The sequence below is a fragment of the Enhydra lutris genome, unplaced genomic scaffold (genome assembly GCF_002288905.1).
Source record: "Enhydra lutris kenyoni isolate GAN:26980312 unplaced genomic scaffold, ASM228890v2 scaffoldscaffold33, whole genome shotgun sequence".
Lineage (NCBI taxonomy): Eukaryota > Metazoa > Chordata > Mammalia > Carnivora > Mustelidae > Enhydra > Enhydra lutris.
This window is the reverse complement of record NW_019154117.1, coordinates 4,674,905-4,699,162: the sequence shown is the minus strand read 5'-3', so window position 1 is coordinate 4,699,162 and position 24,258 is coordinate 4,674,905. Positions and strand designations below refer to the sequence as shown.

The following is a 24,258-nucleotide window of genomic DNA, read 5'->3' as shown; positions in this document are numbered from 1 at the left end:
GAATGCATCAGTATGTTTTTAAGCCGGTGACCTTTGCACAATTGTTTTAACAGGCAGTTAGAATCTCATTACTACGTTTTATGAGTTTGATACTATGCTTTGTTGTGTATGTGCATTAATAATTGGGACCCTTTTCAGACTGTGTTCTGTTCCTCTCCCAAATTTAGATATGCTCCTGTATTAAGAATAATTGCTCATTAGAGGGTATTATGCTAAGTGAAATAAGTCAATCAAAGAAAGACAATTATCATATGCTCTGTCTGATACGAGGAATTTGAGAGGCAGGGCGGGGAAATGCGGGGGGTTGGGATGGAAAAAAATCAAACGATGGGATCGGGAGGGAGACAAACCATAAGAGACTCTTAATCTCACAAAACAAACTGAGGGTTGCTGGGGGGAGGGAGGAAGGGATGGGGTGGCTGGGTGATGGACAGTGGGGAGGGTGTGTGCTATGGTGAGTGCTGTGAAGTATGTAAGCCTGATGATTCACAGACCTGTACCCCTGGGGCAAATAATACATTATATGTTAATTTAAAATGAAGAAAAAAAATAATTGCTGTATAACTATACAAAGTTCTCTGATGTTTGGGTCAAAAAAAAAAGTCAAAAAAATTGAGGACACCCATCTAAATCTAATCCAATAATAAAAATTCTCATGAGCCTCAAGGAGAAAGCTAAGGTATCTCATGTCAGAATCTTAGGAAACATTAAGTACATAACTGTTAATGTTGACTTAGTATTACCCACATCTATACCAGTATTTTTTCCCATCGTGTCTTTTTAATACCTCACATCTTCCACTTGAGACCATTTTCTGTGTGCAATACATCCTTCAGAATTTTCTCTAGTGAAGTTTTTTTATGATGATAAACTTAATTTGGGGGGGAAGGGGTGGGGTCTGAAGATGTATTTATTTTGCCCCTGTAATTTAATTATGGTTTAACTTGTTATACCATTTTAGATGGACAGTTACTGTGTGTACATTGAAGTTGTTCAGGTACCGTCCAGTTTCAATGTTGCTCTTGGGATCTCTGGTCAAGTTGTGTTTCCTTTTCAGGAGATTGAGTTTTTTTCTCTTTGTTTACTTTTAAGATTTTTTCTTTGTCTTTGGGATAGTTTCACTGTGATTTGGAAGGTGGAGACTTTTCTAATTTTTTTTCTTTCTTTTTTTTTTTTAAATCTTGTTTGAGATTCAGACATTCTGGATCTGAGAATTCATATTGTCCAGCTGTTCTGGAAGATACTCAACCATTATCTCTCTGCATATTGCCTCTTCTTTAATCTCTTTCTCTGGAAGTTTAATCAGACTTGCATTGTACCGTTTACAGGTTTGGTTGTTTTTTTTTTTTTTTGGTTTTTTTTTTTTTAAGATTTTATTTATTTATTTATTTATTTAATTTATTTGACAGAGATCACAAGTAGGCAGAGAGGCAAGCAGAGAGAGAGGGGGAAGCTGGCTCCCTGCTGAGCAGAGAGTCCGATGTGGGGCTCCATCCCAGGACCCTGGGATCGTGACCCGAGCTGAAGGCAGAGGCTTTAACCCCCTGAGCCACTCAGGCGCCCCTGTTTACAGGTTTCTTAACCTGCCTTTTAACATTTTTCATTTTTTTGTTTCTCTGGACTATATTCTAGAAAAATTTTCACTGTCTTCTGGTACGCTTGTTCTCTCTTCATTTATGCTTAGTATTCTTCTTCATCTGTCCATTTTAATTACTGTATTTTTTATTTCCGGAGTGTTTACTTAGCTTTCTAATCTGTATGCATCCTGCTCCTAGTTTCAGTATTCTTTTATTTCTTTAGGTATTAAAAAATGGCTTCTATATTCTTTGTTAGTCTCAGTATTTGAAACCTTTCTTTCTGAGTTTGGGTTCTCATGAATTTGTTTATATATTTTGGTTTTTTTTTTTTTTGGTTTTTTTTTTTTTGAGAGCTATTTAATTTCCTTCAGATTTATTTGAATGCTTTGTGACCTAAATTGAATTTGAGTTCTTCCGAAGAGGATTTATGTGTGTTTAGGGCAAATTATATAGGAGTACTACATCAGTCTGGAATCCTTTGCATTATATTCTCTATTTGCAATTTTCTTGGAATCATACAAGTTGCACAAATTACATATGAGAGTGAGGACTGACTTGTTTCAGATTCCCGGGGACTTTATTTTCCATTCATGGAAAAAACATGAAAGTATCCTTTGCTATTTCTTTACCTTATACATGGTAGAGTTTATTTCTCATTCTTCCTTACACCATGAATGTAGCCTTCTGTAGCCCCACCCATTAGGTGGTGTCTTCTCTTAGGTACCCTGCTTGGTCAAGCTCTGAGCTTGCTCTCTGGTCTGTCACGTGCTAGGAGTCATCAGAAATAGAAGTCAGGGCTTCCAGGGTTTGGCAGAAAAATTTAGGGCACAAGCACTTTGTACACTTACTTACCTCTCAGCATTTTTAGTCGTTTGAAGTGTTTAAGTATTCTAAGATTTTTTTTTTTTTTTTTTTTTTGACAGAGATCACAAGTAGGCAGAGAGGCAGGCGGGGGGGCAGGGGGAGGTGGGAAGCAGGCTCCCCACGGAGCAGAGAGCCCAATGCGGGGCTTGATCCCAGGACCCCGGGATCGTGACCTGAGCCAAAGGCAGAGGCTCTAACCCACTGAGCCACCCAGGTGCCCCATGGTTTCTTTTTTAATCCATACTTAGTTTTCCTGCCCAGTAGCCAGCAGCCACATGTGGCTACTTTTATTAAACTAATTGGAATTTAAAAACAATAATAATAATAACACCTTATTTCTTTAGTTGCGTGGTCACGTTTACGTGTTTAGTAGTCACATGTAGCTGGGGACTGCCTCTTAGACCAAGCAGGTGGGCAGGTGGGAAGTCGTCACCGCAGGAAGTGCCCCCGCTGCTTCTGTTGCGCAGCACCGCGGGCGGTTCTTGAGGTCATTCTTCCTTCTCAGGCTCGTGGATGCCATTTCTCCCTTTGGTGACCTGCCAACTCTTACTCCCGGGGTCTTTGTTGTGAGAGAATTCTGCCAGCTTCAGTTACATAGGCCGTAAACCTGCTTACTACGGGAGGCTTGTAGAAGGACTGAACATCTGAAGCAGGGATGAGTTTGCTCGCTTCCTTCAGGCCGCGCCAGCTGAGTTTAACCAGCCTCGGTGACTGGGAGTCCTTCCGTCACGCTGCGACCTTCCCTTTGGCCTCTCCGACTTCATGCTGGTCTTAGACACTTTGTCTTCCTAGAGGATGTCAGTCCCCAACTCCCTTGTCATTGCTGGGGCTCATCCCAGCCTTCCATCCCTGTAATTCCAGCCTTTCTCCCCTCCCTGCTTCCAGCCCTTTACTCTCAGCCCAGGTACTAACCAATCTCACTGTAGGTTTTCTCCTTTCTTTTGGCTTCTGGAACTTTTTCTTTCTTATAAGTTCAGCTCTATAACTAAATGTCTGGGTTACTTTTTTAATATTTTTCTCAATACGCAGATTATAGCACAGTCTATGTTCATTATAGGTTGCTATCACCTAGATAAATTTCCTGTAGTCCTGACATGTGAAGATTAGGTTTACCACCACTGATATTTTATTATGGATCTCTGCAACTAGATTTTAATATGTGCATAATGCTTGGAAAGTGGGTATGCATATATGTGCATACATATGTATATTTCATGTGGGGTAGTAAGTATACTGTTTATAACCTCCCCTTTTCAGTTAACATTAACATCCTTCTATGATAGTGAAAACCCATGTTTGTTTCCTTGCACATAGAATTGCATTCATTTTTAACTTCAGTTTGATTTTGTGCTTCTTCTTGGTATGTGTGTATGTATGTATTTATTTTAAAATTTTATTTATTAGAACACATGTGCATGAGCTGGGGGGAGAGGCAAATGGGGAGGGAAAGCAGGCTAAGCAGTGAGCCCGATGTGGGGCTCGATCCCAGGACCCTGGGAACATGACCTGAGCTGAAGGCAGAGGCTTCACCGACTGAGCTCCCCCTCTAGTTGCCCCCTTGGTTTGTTTTTAAATTTCTCTCCTGGACAAGTATAAAGTATAGTAATAAGATATGATGTTTCTTATGTATATTCTCATTTCTTTTTCATCTGCCTGAATAACCTGGTTATTCACTATGGAGGGGAGTGCCAAAGTGAGTTTGTCTTCTGTAGACAAAAATCTATATACTTCCCCTTTGTAGTAAATCTTCTGTATTTTATAGCAGAAATGTATTAATACTGCAAATGAAAAGAATTTGAAGCAAAGTGATATGATAGCTGGTTTTGAATTGCTGACAGGAAATACTAGCATGTTTCATTTAACTCTGCAGTAGGGAAACTTGGGTTTTCCTACACAATGAAATTATGGGATTGAAAGAACAATTACTATTATTAAAAGATGATATGAGCACCTGGAGTCCTCAAGCTGGAGTTTACCTACATAATTCTAATAGAAGATTAAACTTCAATTTATTTTAACTTGGATTCCTTGAGTGGGGAGCATGAAGATAATGGTAGGACATTATTTTACATTTTAAAACACCTGCTTTGCAAACTACGTTGACATTTAGTGTTGGATTATTCAAGGGAAGCATTATCCCCATTTTACAGAAACTGAACTGACCAAAGCCAAAGACTTGTAAAATGACACAATTATAGTTATCCAGGCTGACAGTGGCCCCAAGTGGTTCTCATTTCTTTTCAGTTTCTTGGCAGCCGAGTTTGTTCTGCTTCAATCAAGGCTAATGTGACCTTCTGTGACCTTAAATGAGTAGGTTCATCTCATTATTTGAAGGAGACATATCTTTCTGTTCATTTCAACTTGAAAAAATACAGACTGTAAAAATACTGTTTCTGAAGGAATCATTTATTTTTAACTCTTCTCACAATTTCTTAACAGATATTTGGAACAAAACAGGAGCTGTTAAATTAGTCAAATGGTCCCCTGACAACAGTGTTGTAATAGTGACCTGGGAGAATGGAGGCCTTTCTCTGTGGAGTGTGTTTGGAGCCCAGCTGATTTGTACACTTGGAGGAGATTTTGCGTGAGTGAATAAAGACAAGTTTTAGATAAAATAACTCCATTATCTCCCAAAAAATACACATACACAGAAATTTTGTGTCATACAGCTATCCTTCTGCCTTATTTGATGCTTAACCCCAAGACAATTTGTAAGGTTCAGAATCAGTTTATTCAGAATGTGCTGATTCTCTAAACATCCTTTTAAAACTCATTGTTCATTCCGTAAAATGCATTTGTTTGTTGAATCCCTACTGTATAAATGGTAACATGTTAGATTCAAGGCTAAATCACATACGGTTTTGCCTTCAAGTAGCTTATAATCTAATAAGAGCAATAAGCCATGTACATGAGTCACTAGTAGGAAATAGAAAATTGCATTATCTTGTTGGGTTGAGATCTCTTCCCACTCCTTATGGTGCTGTTAACCTCAGTCCTGACAAAATGAATACCCCTTCCCAAACTGCATGATTCTGTCAAGAATCATGGACCTAAAAGACTATGTATAGATGATATACTTAGATATATCAACCAGCGGTCTCATGTTTCATGCATTATTATCTATTTCTGTTTTGAAAGGAACAAAATCAATTTGAATTTTTAAAAACTTAAAGCCAAATATTATATGTAATAGAAGACTTTTTTTTAATTGAGCTTCTGTTCTATTTCAGCTATAGGTCTGATGGTACCAAAAAAGATCCCCTTAAGATCAACTCTATGGTAAGTACTTTCTATAAAATATTGGCATAGTGTGGGGCTCCTGGGTGGCTCAGTTGGTTGAGCATCCAGCTCTTGATCTCAGCTCGGGTCTTGATCTCTGGGTCTGTGAGTTCAAGCTCTGTGGGCTCTATGCTTGGCATGGACCTACTTTAAAAAAGTGTGTGTGAACCTGGCGATTCACAGACCTGTACCCCTGGGGATAAAAAGATATTATATGTTTATGAAAAATAAAATTTAAAAAAAAAAAAAAAAGTGTGTGTGTATTTCTATAGTATGAGAAACTTTGATTTTACTTCTGTCTTTTTTTTTTTTTTTTCTCTTCTTGGCCTGATAAAAATTACGAAACTATTTTAATTTTAGCAGACTCTTATACAGTTCTTGCTTTGATAAAAGTATGTTTAAAAATCAGGCTGTCCAATTTTCAGTACTTACTTGCTTTTAGTTTTGCTTATATGTCTTGGAAGCCCCTGTCATCTTTGTGAACATAGTGACTATTCAAATCAGGCCTTTGGTTTTCCAGAGCATACTTCAGTTCCTTACGTGACTCACAAGCATCCACTTCTCATGGCCTTTTTTCTTTTAACATGATGTGAACTGCTCATTGGGTATTTTTCCGTGAGGGCTTGGACATTATTTGAGCATATTTTTAAAACTTTCTGTAGAGGGGCGCCTGGGTGGCTCAGTGGGTTAAGCCTCTGCCTTCGGCTCAGGTCATGATCCCAGGGTCCTGGGATCGAGCCCCACATCGGGCTCTCTCCTCTGCAGGGAGCCTGCTTCCTCCTCTCTCTCTCTGCCTGCCTCTCTGCCTACTTGTGATCTCTGTCAAATAAATAAATAAAATCTTTAAACAAAAAAATACTTTCTGTAGATACCGGTCAGGAGAATTGAAGTCAATGTTGTAACAGTATTTTTATTACATATTTTTAAGAGTTTCTGTAGAAAACAGTGAAGTGTAATCCCTGTCTTTACATAAGAACATTTTCTTATTGTAGCCCTTCTGTGCGTCATCTTTGTGAAGTTAGTGGCTGTGAGGTTTACTCATTGCCCTTCTTCCTTTGCTCCACAGAGGAAGGCATTTTCTGATCTTGGGTTTCTTGAAGAATTAAAACCACCATGGTTGTCTTGGTAGTGGTTCTCAGCACCACCAAGGACCCTACTTGCTGTCTCTCTCCACCTCCATATTTTAAAATAAGTTTTTGAATAAATTATTTCTATAACTGCCCATCAGTGCTTCTGAATGGCATATAACAACCAGTGTTATTAGCCTCACTAAGTTGGTATTTTAATCACAAACTAAGAATGTAAGCATTTCAGTTAACTGTTCAACTTTTATTGTGGGAGAGCAAGACCTCTATGAAGCTTTTGAAATTTAGCAACAATTTATTTTCCCTCTACTATTTTCTTGACCTTTTAGATTGTGAATTACTAACCTTTAAAACAAAAACAAAAAACTTGGCCCTGGAGAGTTTATTTGAACCTTCTCATTTTATAAAGGTCGACGTATATACCCAGAGAAAACCAAATAACGTAGCCAAGGTTCTGCAGCAGAGTGGGGCCAGGCTGGAATGAAAACCTAGTCTTGTAACTTCCATTGGCGTGTTCTTTGGTCTGTACAAGACTGCATCTGTTTTGGGTGCTTCTTTGTCAAGTTTCAGCTGGGTCACACGGGGCGGGGGCGGGGGGTCTTCCTCTGTAAGGAATTTCTTTGTATTTGGGAGGCAGTTAAATTAATGGAGAAGTTACAGAGAGCAGTGGGCATTTCTTGGGATTTGGGGTGAAGATTGAGATGTAGAATCTGTAGAGGCAGACTTGGGAGTCCTTGTGCAGGGTCTGCCCTCTTTACAGGAAGGCCAAGAGGAAAGGGCTCTTTTGCACTTTGATGAGAAATGCCCTCCCGGGGCCTCATATTCCATCTGAGGAAACCAGTAAGTCCAGCAGGGCAGAGGAGGCCTTCCTGACCAAACTCAAGAGCCAGAATGGGGCTCTTTGGGGTGACTCTTGTCCTCACCCCTTCTGTAACATTAGTGGCAGGTGACGGCTGGGATGGCCCAGAAGGCAAGATGTCAGCATGGGCACTGTGAGAGAGGAAGCGGGACCTGGGACACAGAGGAAAAGGGGCAGCTGAGTGATTGCAGACCGGAAGCCGGGTTGAGCCATCCAGGCCCATGACTTCCAGGCTCCTGCTGTCTGGGCACGTGCTGGCTCTCCCACCAGCTGGCCCAGACACCCCCAGCAAGTGGTTTAATCCTTCAGAACCTCTGATTGCTCACCAAAGTGATGACAACACTGACCTCACCACCACAGACTTGCTTTGCATAAAACACACACAGTCACACTCGCACACACACACCCTCTTCCAGGTAGAGAGCTGTGATCGTGGGTTCCACTGGAGAGGGCTGTGTAGCTTCTCATGGTTTCTCCAGCCTTTAGAAGTCATCGGTAATGCTGTTGTTGGTTGTTTCAGGATTTGAATATTTGAAGCTAGGAAAGGATAACAAACTTCATTGCCCTGATTTTTCTTCCCGTTCTCTCCAAGAGCTGGGGTGCAGAAGGCTATCACCTCTGGGTGGTCAGCGGCTTTGGTGCTCACAACACTGGAATTGAATCTGATTCCAAGAGTATAGTTAAACAGCCTGGCATTCTGCTGTTTCAGTTTATCAAGAGTGTACTCACTGTAAACCCCTGTATGGTAAGTCTTTCAAATTACAACTGTTTATTCTAGTGGCCTTCACAGTAGACTATCAGATTCGTCTAAAATTGGTGGATTATTTTCTTTCTTGTTTATTTTTTTGATTTTTTTATTTCTTTTTAATAATTTATAGAAAGTTTTACTTCTCAGCAGCTTTTGGTTTTTGTTTTTTTTAATAGGATCACAAGCACTTTGAGGGAAAGCAGTGTTTACAGATTTACTTGACTTAGTCTCTATTTAAATAGAATTTCCCAAAGTGTGCTCCACAAGGCACTACTTAGAAGAATCGGTAGCATATACACAGGATAACGGAAAGTTCTCTTGTCATATAAGCGAAATAAACAAGCTAAGGCTGCAGAAATTTCCTTATTGTAGGACTCCAGGGTCTTTAATATGCCTAATGTGAATCATAAAAACCCAGGAGTTGGTATATGAAAAACAGTGTCCCAGGCTTATTTTACTATGAATTTTTAGGGAATGATTTAAAGAAAGTATGCCTAGAAACCTTCTTTGGGAAACACTGCCCCAAATTGTAATTTAAACTCCTCGTGTTTTATCATTCTGGAACAATATACTAACATTATATATTGTTAATATGTAATAGTATGTGTTACATGTCAGAAACATATACCTTAATATCTGCCACCAATTGGTTTTTAAATATTTGGTACAACCAGTTTCTAATTAAAATTTAAATTACAATCCATCGAGAAAGAATATGACAGTAGCCTGGATCTGAGACTTCATGACTCTAGATGAAGAATAAGGATCCGCAGAAAAACAAGAGTACAGTAATTCTTTCTCCCCTCCCCATCCCAAATTATAATTTAAAGGTAGATTTTAGGAGTTTTCTGTCAAGACAACATTTGGGCTACCATGGAAGAATGAGGGGCTTTGGTGCCCTTCTGTCTGATGGAATAGTCAGTGAGTAGAGTGCCCACAGTTAATGCTGACCTTCTCACTGAAAACCAAGGCGTCATCACTAAGAGGAGAAATTGTCTTATTTGTCTGAATATTCTCAGAGCCCAGCGCAGTCCTTGGCACTAACCAAGCATTTACCCAAGTGAGTATTGAGTTGTTTTGATCCAGGACCACTGACTGGGGCTACTCTGCCTCCTCCCCATGGTTTAAAAGATCCTTGGCGTCCAGTATCCCCATTCGTAATCCTCCGCTGCTTCTTGCCATGGGCACAGGGCGCACACACACACAGTTTGCCCAGATAATGTTTTCTTGCCATAATGTGAGGTATTTTATGTGAAACTGATTTGTAACCTGTAGATAATGAGTAGTTCTGTTCAGGTTTCAGATGGAAAATCTCTCATAGCATTGCCATTTTGGAGTAATAATGAAGATACTGCTGTAGTCATTGTAAACTGGGTCGCATTTTGGCATCTGTGATAAAACAGACTTTAACAAAAATGTTGTTTGCCCTGGGAAGTAATCATTAAACTGTTGCCTGTTCCCTGTAAATGTAACAGTGCACGTGATCGTTATGTAGTCTTGTCTGCGAGTAAAATCGATGTTGAGATACATGGTGCATTTCCTATGATAAACCTAAGTCAGGGTATTACTTTTTTTTCCATTATCTGATATCAGGTTTTTTTATTTGCTTTTCCTCCTTTGTCCTCTGCTTCCTTTCTTCCTCCTGTAGAGTAACCAGGAGCAAGTGCTGCTTCAGGGGGAGGATCGATTGTACTTGAACTGCGGCGAGGCCTCGCAAACGCAGAGTGCCAGGAGTTCCTCAGCACGCTCTGAGCGCAAGGCTGGTGGGGGCAGGAGCCCCTTTGCAGACAGCGGTTTGGAGTCTCAGGGTTTAAGCACTTTGCTTGGACATCGGCATTGGCATGTGGTACAGGTAAGTCTCAGCTGCTCACTGTTGACTCAGTCCCTGGGGGAATAGCACCTGGAGCGGAGTTCCAGTTTCTTTGGTTGCTTTAGAAAACTGAGAAACTTTTTAACCTTTTTGACTGTCACCTCTCTCTCCTGCTTTTCTGTTTTCTTGTGTTCCTTTCTTGCCTCGGACGTAGCACAGATCCCCACCTGCTTTAAGCCTCCTAGTCCAAAAACTGCAAGTTTATACTTTTCCCTCTGAACGAGCACAACTTTGTACTACTTCCGTTGCCCCCCTCCGCCCCCGTTTCGGTACAAATTTAGCTCTGTGGATTGGCATAGGCAAAAGTGTAGTGATTTCATGGAAAGTGACAGTGTCAATTAGGACCCTGAGCAGCTGACCTTGTAGTCCTAGTGGGTACATGTTGAGGTTAGCTGCCTGACTTAAAAGCCAAATTGCAGACTTGCGCTCACACTGTAGAACCTTATTATTAATAATTTTATTATTACAGAAATCTTATTCCAAGTCACTTACTCATTCTGGTATAACTTTTAAATTAGCTTATTTTAATAATTCTGATAAATTGGCATTTAATGTGGACATCAATTCTGAATTTTGATACCAAATAAAATTAATTTGGGTAAATCAATAAATTGAAGTTTCTTGAGAGAAACTTTCATACACAATTGCAGAAGTTCTGAGTGTGTCCTCCTTCCCCCGCTGATACCCAAGTGCCTTAGGTATGTCTGAGCCTGCTCTTGCGTTGGTTTAATTTCACTGGGTTCTGTCTCCACAATTCTTGACCCTCCCTTCTCGGTGCTGTGCTGTTACTTGATTAGCTCACTCAGCTCCCGTGTTATTTTCAGTTGACTTTGAGTGGAGATGATGAGAGACACGAATGGTCAGTATGTGAAACGTTGAAGGAGGAGTGTCTCTCGCACTGACATGTGGTATACACCCAAAGAAAACGTATCTGACATTAATAAATTCATAAAATCAAACTGTGCATACCATTTGATAAGTAGTAACAGTTATGAAATAAAACTGCATCGGCTGCCTCCTTGACTAAAATTTTCCACTGCTCCCTTCTCTCCTATAGCCATTCCTCTGCTATTTTCATTTCCCCATACTTTGAACTATTCATTCTACACTGACCTAGCATCAATGCCAGTTCTGCCTAGCCAGGTCTGTGTTGCCAGAGCCAAGTAGAGCAGAGGATCAAAGAAGGTAGGTCTGGAACTCAAAAATCCATCAGGCAATAACAAAAATCTAATTTCCTTCCAGCTCAAAAATTCCGTGATTCTGTGATTCTTAGCCATCGCTGAAGTATCCAGTACTAGTAGCATATCACACTGAGTTTACCACCTTAGACAAAGTAGGTACGAGCAAGATTCTTTCGTGATTTTGTTCTTTAGATATTGAACTATTCAGAAGGATGAACTTGTTTGACTCGAGCTTAACCTAGTTTTTTCCTTTTCCTAAAACTAATAAAAATAATGTCAGAGCTGTATTCCCAAAACAGTTAAGTTACAATAGACTCATAGAATTTTTGGAGCTGGAAGGACCATAGAGATCATGTAGTCCAACTGGATTTGTTACATTGAGGAAACTGAGGCTCAGAAAAGTTAGGTGACTTGCCCAAGAGCACATAGGAGAGCAGTGTCCTGCTTAAGGAGTGTCAGACTTATCCTTACTATAAGTAAAGTAACAGTCTAACCTCTTGTAAGACTTCTAGGTATTAAGTGTTGAATCATGTAATGTACTGTTGACCTTGAGCTAAGACCTAGAATGTGCCCATTGAAATAGACAGCATTTCATTACAGTTTGCCCTGTACTTGGTTTGCTGGCACGCCAACCAAATGCATCAGTGCAGCATCGTGGGAGTGTTTTGGTTTGGTGGTTTACAGTGTCCCTGCAATGCTAATGCTTTACCTTCTGGGCCTTAACCATTAGTAATGATTCCCTGAAGAAACATGGGTGCCTGTTTCATTTCTCCTTCAACATACACTCTTGTCTGGGATAAATGCCCACATCCTCCATCAAAGTGACTTTGTTTACACGATTTATATTTTCTCTTCTTACACAGCTTAGAGTTCATCAAATAAGCTCCAACTAATTCTGCTTCTCTTGTCCGTTCCTCATCTAGACAACGGGATTTTTCATTCGTTTAGACCTTCTACCTTACACTTACTAGTTTCCTGATCAGAAGATTCTATGTTAAATATGTTTCTTTCCTTTAACTTAATACATATACGTACTTGTCAGCAGCAGGGTTGGTAGCTGCTGGTAGAAGTGGTGGTGTGTGTGTGTGTGTGTGTGTGTGTGTGTGTGTGTTTAAATTTAGTTTCCTAACTACAGATTTTAAAAATTTCGAAAGTAGTTTGTTGACAAGCAGAGCACAAATAATGTGGAATTAAAACAGCACCCTCATGGTTTTAGGGTGCACTCCTGCTTGGACTGCCATTTAACACTCAGAACTTCGTATGATACAAACATTTCTTTCTGAAAGGTGCATGAATCATTATCATCCATGGTTCTGAAATGTTGGTTTTGTAGTTAAACTGGCTAAACATTTGGAAAAAAATAGGCTTACGAAATATGCTAAGGCTGTCAACAGAGGATTGTAAAGGCTCTTTCATTTATAAATGATTGGCAGGCCTTCTGAGGATCATCTCCGATGCATCGGATGCGGGGTTTGGCACAGGGCAGGTGTGCTGGGAGAGTGGCTCTCATAGTCTCACAGCGACAGACAAAAGCGGTCTAGGTAGGAGACAGGGTTTTAGCAAAATGACTTGAAGGAGGAAAAAAGGTAGATTGAGGTTTTTTAAGAGGCTGAGGAATCCTAAGATGTTGAGAATGGAGATTCTGTACCTTAGCACTCAGGCTCCCAGTGGCGTGGCGTGGTGTGACTTTTGTGCCCTGAGTATGCAGTCCTGGCCTGACTTCTTCATGATTCATTAGCTGCTTCTTGCCTTACTTCTGCCATTTCCTGTTCTCAGTGTAAGGGGTAGAGCTCAAAGCTCAGGTGACACGTAGATCCATAAATGTGACCTCCTAGGGAAAATGAATGTTTCATTTTCACTTTTCACTTCATAGCATCTTCAGACACAACTGCATCAGAAGTAAAGCTTCGTTTTAAACTTAAACTCAAGCTTTGAAAATAAATCATTTTAAGTTTGTGGCACTTCCTACATTTTGGGGGTTAAAAGAATAAAAAACTTTTTTTTCTACAGATACTCATTAGAGTGTAGACCGTTTGGTAAAACTTTACCTTGGTGCTATGCTGAGGAACCCTTCAAGTTGGAATCCGCATTGGCATTGTGATCCCAGCTCACACTTTCCCCACCCCCATATTTCTTAAATACTTAGGAAGCACCAGGGTCAGAGGAAGCATTCTGGATGGCTGGCTCAGTTACACTCCAGGGACATCCTTCTTCAAGTGACTATTTTTTCTTCATCCAAACAGAGAATTCACTTAACAGGCTCACACAGAACTACTTTGAGCTCTTCTGTCACCGCCTGATCATTCCCTCAGATTACCAGGCTTCTGAACCGACGCCACCCATCCCGGGACTTTGGTAACTGGCCTGTGTGGTGCAGTGAATCTGTTAAGATAGGAGTTAAGCCTTTTTCAAGCACAAATCATGGCACCGTTACCCTTAATTCTGCAAAGTGGGGTTCTACAAACTGGCACTAGGATTGAGAACTAATAACAGAACCAAAAGCTGTTACTTTATTTGGATTTTAGGCTGACTTACTAGATAATAAGTAAAGTCTAACAGATAGCTTTATGAGTAAATTTTATCAAGGTTAATACAGATGTTTTTAGCATATTACTTTTAACTCGATTTTAGTTTTGTCTTCACATTACACAAAGAATCTTATTGGATTTGATTGCGTTGTACTGGATTTTTAATTTGGCTTTCCTTTTTAAAAAATATGTAATATGTGGAGTACAATGAAAATGAATTCGAATAAATTGAGGTTCTTTTATTCCAGGAATAGAAGAGTTTTTCCCTTGTTCTGTCTGTTGTTCTGATAAGTTTCATGCCATACTCACCATGTGCTCATAAAAACTGCTTAATCAGTAGGCTAGAGGAGAAGTCAATCTCAGTAAAGGTAGAATTTTATCTATGTTGATGTCTTATGGAAGAATGTTTCAAACTTAAAATTCTTGCTAGAGTGATACAAAGATACCATGTGCAGAGATGTAAGACATGACACAGGAGGAAGGTATATTTCCTACTTCCATTGCAGATTAAGAGTTACTATCTGTAATTCAAAGTTGTTACAGATGAATAGGTTAAATACCTCAGTAAAAAAGAGTAGCTTAGACAGATGCTTACCTGTGTATGGATGGTTAGAGAATAAAGACTAACCAGTAGTTACCCCTGGAGCAATGGATAGAACAGGATTTCATTTTTTATTTTGTACATTTTTATATTGCTTAAATTTTATAAGCAGCGTTTGCTATTTTGATCAGAAGACATAAAAGTAATAAAAATACCTCCATTAAAAAGTAAAAACAAAACTCTTACTGAGGCCCTCAAACTCTTCATTTCTACAGTTCCTGCTTGCCCTCGTGGCTGGTTCTCTCAGTCTGTTTGTATTGCATATTCAGTATTTAAAAGAAACAAAAACAGTGTAGAGAAAAAGCAATGTAGGAAAGCCTGATATAGCCACTCATAATGAAATGGTGAAGACAGGAGATGTGAAATATGGACTGGTATTTCAACAGTAAATTCCAAATACTCTGCTAGTAATACCCACTATTCGGGAACACTTTAAACGTTGTACAGGAAAGTGAATATTATTATATTGTGATGTTAATGCTTTAAGTGCTTTAAGTTTAAATATGTTTCAGGAGTCTTACCAAACTGATGTATTATTTTCTGTAGATTTCCAACACCTATCTAGAGAGCAATTGGCCTATACGGGTGAGTTACTTGTTATTTTGTTGGGGTTAATTTTTATTGGATAGTATTTGCTGCAGGAGGCATTCTGGGAATTGAGCCTTTTTTCAGTGGGTGTGTTGATAATAAAATTTTAATACTTGATCCCTTGTACATTGTTAATGTATTGGCATCAGTAATTTGGTGAAATGTAACTTGTGTATAAATATTCAGATTTTTTAATTTAGTACTTTCATTTAATTCAGTTAGCAAACATTTATTAACAGTCTATTTGCGTGACACAATAATGCTAAGTTCTTTGTATTTAAGTATATACATTTGCAAGGAAGAGTTCTTAATTTTTTCTTTGAATTAGTTTTCAGCTATTGATAAACTTGGACAGAATATTGCTGTGGTTGGCAAGTTTGGTTTTGCACATTACTCTTTACTCACCAAAAAATGGAAACTTTTTGGAAACATTACCCAGGTTGGTCTTTTTGAAATTAAAAACTGATTTCTCAGAGTATAAGTGAACTACCATATGAAATAACTCTAAAGTAAGCCACCAGTCATTAAAAAATAACACCAAATATTGAAAAATGGTGTTGGATTACATCTAAGGTCAGTTCTAATGAAGTACTTGATATTTGATAAAGGATTTTGTATTGAGAGAGTTGGTTTATTTTTAACTGGAGGATTTACTCTTCCATGTTGAGTTCATCAGATGTGGTCAGAATCAACTTCCACTGAATATGAGATCATTTCCTGCTTGTTTGTATATGATGTGAAGTTGTGGGTAGCACAGAAACATGTGCAGTTGGATTTTGCAAGAATCAAATAGGAAAAGACAAGGATTAAGGTATAGTGGGAGCCTGTGGGGCTTCAGGGGCCTCACCGACCTTCACCACCCAGAGAGGGCACAGTTGTTACCCTTTTATAAGAGAGAAACCAGGATTCAGAGTCAAGCAGCTGATAAGTTGTAAAGCAGGATTTTAAACCAAAGTCTGTTGACTAAGGGAATAAGGCTGCTACATGGTACCCAATTATTGATAAACATGTTTATTTTTTCAAAATAGAATATAAATTATTCATAAAGGCCTAGAGTGATACTTAATTGGGGGGGGATTAAGAATAGAGCAGAAATAATTTAAGCTCTCATTGTTTGCTTAGGAATATTTTATAAGTGTGTTACTTATTGTAATTTCTGGCAGAATATAAATGAAGGTAAATATGTTTTTTAAATTATCTTTTAAGGAGCAAAATATGATTGTGACAGGTGGCTTAGCCTGGTGGAATGATTTTATTGTCCTGGCATGTTACAACATAAGTGACCGTCAAGAAGAGGTAAGGCTTGTTTTCTCTCAGAGATAACCGATTTTTATATTTTAAAGATGTTAAACACTGTCTGGTTTAATATAAATATAATTTTTGGGAAATGAATATAGCATTTTATTTTTTTAATTAAGAATTTGGCATTTGGCTTTTTTACCTAAATCAGACCCTCATATCAGGTTACTGCTTTTAAGAAAGTTTTTTTTAAGGGATAATCAGAACTTCTGAGACAACTTTTTCTAAGGATTTTTAGCTCTTAGACATTGTCCGTGAAGTTTGTAAATAATGCAGGTTGTTCAAAGCAAAGATGTTCCTAAGGATGGCTGCCCTTAGAGATTTATTAATTTGTTGGTTTGTATGTTTATGTTTTCAGAAAGTGCTGGTCTGTTTTTATCAGGTCTGGGTATGCAGGTCTTGAGAAGGAGTACCTCATAATTGTACATTCCCAATTTTAGTTTCTTCATCTTTTGGTTATTTGTAGAATGAGGCTACCCTATGAAATTATAAAATTTATCCATTTATTGGGAAAGCTCAGATTGATCTTTAAATTTCTCTTACTTGAAGTCAGTAGATAAAAAAAACAGCATGTCTGAAGTATTTAGCTGCCTGAGGTGTAGGTGTCTTGTTTTTACAGTTTTCTTTCTTTGTTCTTCAGCTCAGAGTCTACCTGCGCACATCAAACCTGGACAACGCCTTCGCCCACGTCACCAGAGCACAAGCGGAAACACTGCTGCTTAGTGTCTTCCGGGACGTGGTGGTAGTGTTCAGAGCAGACTGTTCCATCTGCCTGTACAGCATTGAAAGAAAGTCTGATGGGTAAGTGCATGGCGTGTGACTGTCACTTTTTGCTTCTGTATATTGTGCTTCCTCGTCGTTTTTATTTTCTCAAAAGTTATCCTATGTTTAGTTTCCTTTTTTTTAGAAGTGAAAAAAGTAAACTTTGTGTTTAGTGATGTTCACGCAGTTATTTTTAGCTACCTAAATAAATCGTTTGCACCAACCTCTTCAGCTGCTCTTACTGCACTTGTTCTGGGGGAAAACCTGGTTTGGGATGCGGTAACTTAGGTACTAATTTTTTTCACAGCCTTGAAAACAAGTGGTTACTAACTATCGTAATGTTCTGGACACTTGGGGAAATTTGAAGGTGTTCACTGGCCTTTGGCCCTGGGAAGTGTGTCCTTAGCAGACTCTCTTGATTCCCACTGAGCGAGGTGGCTGCGGTCCGCGCGGGAGGGCCTGGCGGCCGCTGGTGCTGCTGTGTGCTGCCCGCATTCTCCTGGCGGGCGGGTCAGCTTCTAGCATTTAGACCATGCCTCTTGAGTTTTATTTTGCTCTTGTGATGTGTGTGTGTGTGTAAATAGCCCTGAAGTGTGTATTTATTGAAATAGCTTAGTAATTAAGGAATACTGTAAAGATAGATATTAAGAAATTTTACTAGCCTCTCATGGAAACCATGTCCTTTCTCAACCAACTTAACTATTCCTATTTTTTCCTTCCTAGTTTCCTTTCTTGGTTTTCCTAGGTTTTTTTCTTCCCTTCTACATTGTATTCCCTTTCTTTCTCCCTTATTTCCGTTTGTATTCTCTGGATATCTCACCAGTCTACTGCTGGAAGGATACTTGAAGCGGAGGGAATAATGGGTAGAAGGCATCTGGATCCTCCAAACACATGAAATTTATACTGTTCGTAGTGGAGAAGAAAGAAAGAAAAAAAAACTTGCTGGCCTTGATGTTGAGGTGTGTGGTATCTTTCTGTCTCTTTTTTTTTTTTTTGCAGTCCGAGTACTACTGCCGGCGTTCAGGTTCTTCAGGAAGTGTCCATGTCACGCTACATTCCTCACCCTTTCCTGGTAGTTTCAGTCACTCTCACTTCCGTGAGCACAGAGAATGGAATCACCCTGAAGATGCCACAGCAGGTACCGTACCGTTATCGGGGCTCTGGAGATCTCCATCTCAGTTTTTAGCATTTTAAGTTGCTACAGGAACTATTTGTTCAGCAAATATCAAGTGTCTAAAATGTGCTTTGCATGAAGATGCTGGGCTACAGTGGCAAACTAAACAAACTTGGTTTCTGCTCAGACAATAAAGAAATAATTATATGCATAAATAGTTAAAATTGGGATGTGTGTGCCAGAAAGCCGTATAGGTCACTCGGAGTGTAGAACGAACACCTGGAATAGTCCAACAGTCAGAAATTTCTGTACCATTTAAGTGACAGCCCGAAGATAGGTGGTCACCTGTGTAAGGAGCGGGAATCTCAGATCAGTGGGAACAGTAGTGCAAAGGCCTATCAGTAAGAGAGAAAAATGGAAGAACTTCAGGGTGATTGGACTTTATCTTAAAGTCTAAAGTGTTTTAAGCTGGGTATTACTAGATCTCAGCTTTGTAATGTCTAGTCTAACTATAAGGGGGAAAATGAACCAGAGTAGGACAAAATTGGATTTAGGGAAGGTAACTGGGAGGCCACTGTAATGATCTGAATAAAGGGTGTTAGTGACCCTAAACTTGGCAGTGAAAGAGAAGGAAAAAAGTGGAATACTGAATATAAAATATAGAGAACTCTATGATTAGTCAGCTAAACTATAAGGAAAGAAAATAATGCTGTAGTTTCTGATTAAACCCACGAAGTTGTGGTTGGGGGGAAACCCACAAAGTTGTGTAACTTCCTATTCCAGGGCTCCTTCTGGTACACAGATGGTTTCCAAGTTTCATGTCAGTGTGGAACCTGTTTTCAAAGGATAATTATGTGGATTAATAACTATGTAGATTTATCTATCATTTCTATCTTCCCAGTCTTTTACTTCCTATTAAGGCACTTCCACGCATCTTCAAAATCTAGATCCCATTTCCTCTGCAAAGTATGTTTCATGGTAGCCAGAAATCACAGATGATAAGGTAAAGTTCTGTTTCACAAAAGAATTGTAGCTAGAAGATGTGGAAGGAAGGTAAGATTACAGAATCACCATTTTGCTGCCCCTAAGGAAATAACTGAGTCAGAAAGTGATCATGATCGGATGAAGCCATCACATGAAAGGTTGGTGGGGAACTTCACAGTGAGGGGATCAGGTGGCCAGATCTAAGCCTTATTAATCAATACTAGCATTACTACAAGTAGGAGAACCAGGTGTGGCCTGCTTCCTGGAGAGATGCATCCTAAAGTTCACATGAGGAATTACTGCCCAAAACACTGAATCTGAATTAAATCAAGCTTCTAGAGTCAAGTTTCATTCATAGGAAATAACAGGGGTAGAGGTTTTGTTTAACACCACAAGGAAGCACAATGTAGAACCTTCTGTAGGACAGCTACAAGTCAGTAATGTGGCGGGGTTGGGGATGGTAAGGGGAGACTCTTCTAAATAATTCTTTAGAGCCATACCAACCAAATGCAGTGCTCAAGTCCCATTTGTATCCTGATTCAAACTGGCTATAAAAAGACACTATTAAAGCACTTAGAGATACTCAGTATGCACTGAGAGCTGACATTAAGGAATAATTGTAGATTTTGTTAGATGTGGTATTGGTATTGTGATTATACAAGCAAATATCCACGTACTTCAGAGTTGCACAGTATAGGGGTAAAACGGCACGATATCGCCCTTTAAAATACTTTGGTGTGGGGGCACCTGGCTTGCTCAGTTGGTGGGGCAGGTGATTCTTGATCTCAGGGTTGTGAATTCAATCCCCACCTTGGGTGTAGAGATTATTTAAAAAATAAAATATTTAAAAATATAATAAAATACTTGAGCAAAATAAATGAAAAAAGGGTAGATGGAGCAAATGTGGCAAAATCTTGAATAATTGTGAATTTGTATGATCAGAATATGGGGGTTCATTGTATTATTCTCTATACTTTGACGTTTTCTCTCTCATGTTTGAAGTTTTCATATTAGGGGAAATAAAGGGACTCCCTGTATACCCCAGATACAGTGAGCAGTCAGTGGCACCAGTAGTACTGGGTAGCTCATTTTAAGCAAGGCTTTCCAGCAGACACATGAAAAATGTGTCTCATCGTCACTCATTATCCGAGAAATGCAAATCAAAACTGCAGTGAGATGTCACCTCACACCTGTCAGAATGGCTAAAATAAAAAACACAAGAAACAAGCATTGGCAAAAATGGGGAGAAAAAGGAACCCTCATGCAGTGGTGGCGGGAATGTAGCTGGTGCAGCCATGGGGGAAAACAGCATGGAGGTGCCTCAAAGTTAAAAATAGAGCTACCCTGTGATCCAGTAATCACACTACTGGGTATTTACGCCCCAAAATACAAAAACACTAATTCAGAGGAATACATGCACCCCTATATTTATTGCAACATTATTTACAATTGCCAAATTATGGAAGCAGCCCAGGTGTCTATTGGTAGACGAATGGATAAAGATGTGGTATATATACACTATGGAGTATTACTCAGCCATAAAAGGGGCGCCTTTTATGTCAATTAAGCGTCTGCCTTCCACTCAGGTCATGATCCTGAGGTCCTGGGATCCAGTTCTGTGTCAGACTTTCTGTTCAGCGGGAGTCAGCCTCTTGTCCTCTGTCTGCCTCACCCCCCTCTCATGCTCACAAGCACTCTCTCTCTCAAATATAAAATCTTTAAAAATACATAAAAAGAATGAAATCTTGTCATTTGCAATGACATAGAAGAATCTAGAGAGTATAATACTAAGTGAAATAAGAGAAAGGCAAATACCATATGATTTTACTCATATGTGGAATTTAAGAAACAGAACAAATGAGCAAAGGAAAAAGATAAAACAAGAAACGGACTCTTAACCGTAGAGAACAAACTGATGGTTACCAGAAGGGAGGGAGGTAGGTGGGTGGGGGATAGGGATCGAGGAATGCCCTTGTGATGAGCGTTGGTGTTGTATGGAAATACTGAATCACTGTATTATACACCACCTGAAACTAATATGACACTGCATGTTAAGTATACTGGAATTTAAAAAGTTAAAAAAAAAAAAGCACCTTTCACAAAGAGGAGAGATCTAATGTGGTGAAGAGCAGATAAAGAAGTGAGTTGACTGTGAAGAGTGACAGTCTGACGTCTTCCTTGCCAGTTTGGATGCCTTTTATTTCTTTTTGTTGTCTGACTGCTGAGTCTAGGACTTCGACAATACTCAATGTAGAAAACCTGAAAAACTCCAGATACAGGAATTCAGCAAAGGCACAGGATATGAAGTCAGTGTAGAGAAAGCTGTTGAATTTCTATACACCAGTAATGAAGCAGCACAGAGAGAAGTCGGTCCCATTTACTGTAGCCCCCAACCATAAGATACCTCGAAATACCTAACTAAAGAGCTAAAAGGTGTGTATGCTGAAAACTATAGAACATTTATGAAAGAAACTGAAGAGGACACAAAGAAATGGAAAAACATTCCATGCTCTTGGATTGGAAGAACAAATATTGTTTAAAAGACATCTGTACTACTCAAGGCAACCTACGCATAAAGTGCAGTCCCTATCAAAATACCACCAGCATTTTTCACAGAGCTGGAGTGAATGACTCTATAAATCGTGTGGAACCAGGAAAAAAAGCCCAAATAGCCAAAGCAATGTTTAAGATGCAGAGCAAAGCAGGAGACATCATGATTCCGGACTTGAAGCTACATTACAAAGCTGTGCTCGTTAAGACAGTACGGTACTGGCACAAAAACAGACACACCGCTCACTGGAACAGAATAGAGAGGCCAGAAATGGACCCTCAGCTCTGGTCAACTAACATTTGACAAAGTGGAAAAGAATATCCAGTGGAAAAAAGTCTCTTCAACAAATGATTCTGGGAAAATTGGACAGCCACATTCAGAAGAATGAAACTAGACCATTTTCTCACACCATACACAAGAATAAACTCAAAATGGATGAAAGACCTAAATGTGAAACCATCAAAATCCTAGAGGAGAAAAGCAGGCGGCAACCTCTGCGAGCTCGAGTGCAGCGGCTTCTTGCTAGACTAGTCTCTGGAGGCAAGGGAAATGAAAGCAAGAATGAACTATTGGGACCTCATTATGATAAAAAGCTACTGCACAGCGAAGGAGACAGCCAACAAAACTGAAAGGCAACCTACGGAATGGGAGAATATATTTGCAAACGACATATCAGATAAAGGGTTAGTATCCAAAGCTGGGTGTTTTACACAACTAACGAATCATTGAACACTACATCAAAAACTAATGATGTACTATACAGTGACTAACTGAACATTATAAAAAAAAAATCTCTATAAAGAACTTATCCAACTCAATACCCAAAAAGCAAATAATCCAGGTAAGAAGTGGACAGAAGGTATGAAGAGACACTTTTCCAAAGAAGACGTCCAGGTGGCTAACAGACATGTGAAAAGACGCTCAACAGCACTCATCAGCGGGGAACGCAAATCAAATCCACAGTGAGGTGCCGCCTCACGCTTGTCAGAATGGCTGCAACTGACAACACATGATACAACAGATGTTGGTGAGGATGCGGAGAAAGGGGAACCCTCTTACACTGCTGGTGGGAATGCAAGCTGGTGCAGAGTGCGGCCACTCTGGAAGATAGTTCGGAGGTTCCTCAAAAAGTTAAAAATAGACATAGCAAATGCACTACTATGACCCAGTAATTGGACTACTAGGTTTTTATCCAAAGGATACAAACATACAGATTCAAAGGAGCACACACATCCCAGTGTTTATAGCAGCATTATCAACAATAGCCAAAGCACAGAAAGAGCCCAAATGGCCATCAATTGATAAATGGATAAAGAAGAGGTGGGGTGTGCATACACACCCATATACTTCATCCACACGCGTGTGTCATGGAGTGTTACTTGGCCATCAGAAAGAATGAAATCTTGCCATTTGTACCAGCATGGATGGAGCTAGAGGTGGTTATGCTAAGTAAAATAACTCAGAGAAAGACAAATACAATTTCACTCATACATGGAATTTAAGAAACAAAACAGTGAACACAGGGAAAGGGTAGGAAAAATAAAAACGGAGGCAAACCATAGGAGACTCTTAAATACAGAGAACACACTGAGGGGGGCTGGGGTAATTGGGTGACGAGCATCAAGGAGGACACTTAGAGTGAGCACCGGGTGTGATATATAAGTGATGAATCACTAAATTCTACTCCTGAAGCCAGTACTACACTACGTGTTAACTAGCTTGAATTTAAATTAAGGGAAAAAAAAGTGAGTTGAAATGTAATAGGAAATAGATTGATTACATCTTGCACAGAGGGAAGACCAGGATTGCTACAGCAAGACAAGTCTTGATTTCATATTAAAAATTTTAAAAACCCTAACAGTAAAAGTTGTTTATCAGTAAGATAGCCTCCCTCATAAGACTGAGCTCCTTGTCTCTGCAGCTCATAAGTATGAGAGTCATCTACTAAGGATATTTTTAGAGTAAGAGAAGGTGTGTTTGATTCTTTCAAATGTGGCATTTCGGGGATACAGGTAGTCCCTGCTTTAATGTTAAGTTTCTGGAAAGCTCATTAAACTTGCTGGAAAGTGCTGTTGAATTCCCCTGTTTTCATGCTGTAATAGTTGTGGAAAGTGTTGAATGCATGAATACAGCTGAAGGAAAGAGAAGTGGGTTTGTTTGTGTAATAAGATCATGTCAAATGTAGTGAAAGTCACCATTTTCATACTTCCCAGGGGTCAGTATGGACATGAGCCCTATAGCGGTGACTTGCAGTAGCTTCTCGGAAGGTCTTCGCAAAGTGCCAGGCAGTCTCTGTGCCAGTCTGTGGGCTCTCTGGTCTGACTCTTGGTTTGTGTGTTCATTTCTCCTCTGCCCTCTGCCATCCAGC

At 39.5% G+C, this 24,258-nt stretch overlaps 1 protein-coding gene across 5 annotated transcripts in view; it reads left to right on the top strand.

Moving 5' to 3' along the window:
* Positions 1 to 24,258, top strand: part of LOC111153545 (RIC1 homolog, RAB6A GEF complex partner 1) — a 160,811-nt gene that overhangs the window by 122,442 nt on the left and 14,111 nt on the right. For 4 of the 5 annotated variants that reach the window (XM_022512620.1, XM_022512621.1, XM_022512619.1 and 1 more), the window contains 9 exons: positions 4,881 to 5,025; positions 5,672 to 5,720; positions 8,257 to 8,409; positions 10,061 to 10,264; positions 15,139 to 15,177; positions 15,509 to 15,619; positions 16,387 to 16,476; positions 17,120 to 17,280; positions 18,241 to 18,379. In XM_022512620.1, the coding sequence (XP_022368328.1) occupies positions 4,881 to 5,025; positions 5,672 to 5,720; positions 8,257 to 8,409; positions 10,061 to 10,264; positions 15,139 to 15,177; positions 15,509 to 15,619; positions 16,387 to 16,476; positions 17,120 to 17,280; positions 18,241 to 18,379 (1,091 nt within the window). The remainder of the gene's footprint in view (positions 1 to 4,880; positions 5,026 to 5,671; positions 5,721 to 8,256; positions 8,410 to 10,060; positions 10,265 to 15,138; positions 15,178 to 15,508; positions 15,620 to 16,386; positions 16,477 to 17,119; positions 17,281 to 18,240; positions 18,380 to 24,258) is intronic. The other variant, XM_022512622.1, reaches the window with a different exon arrangement.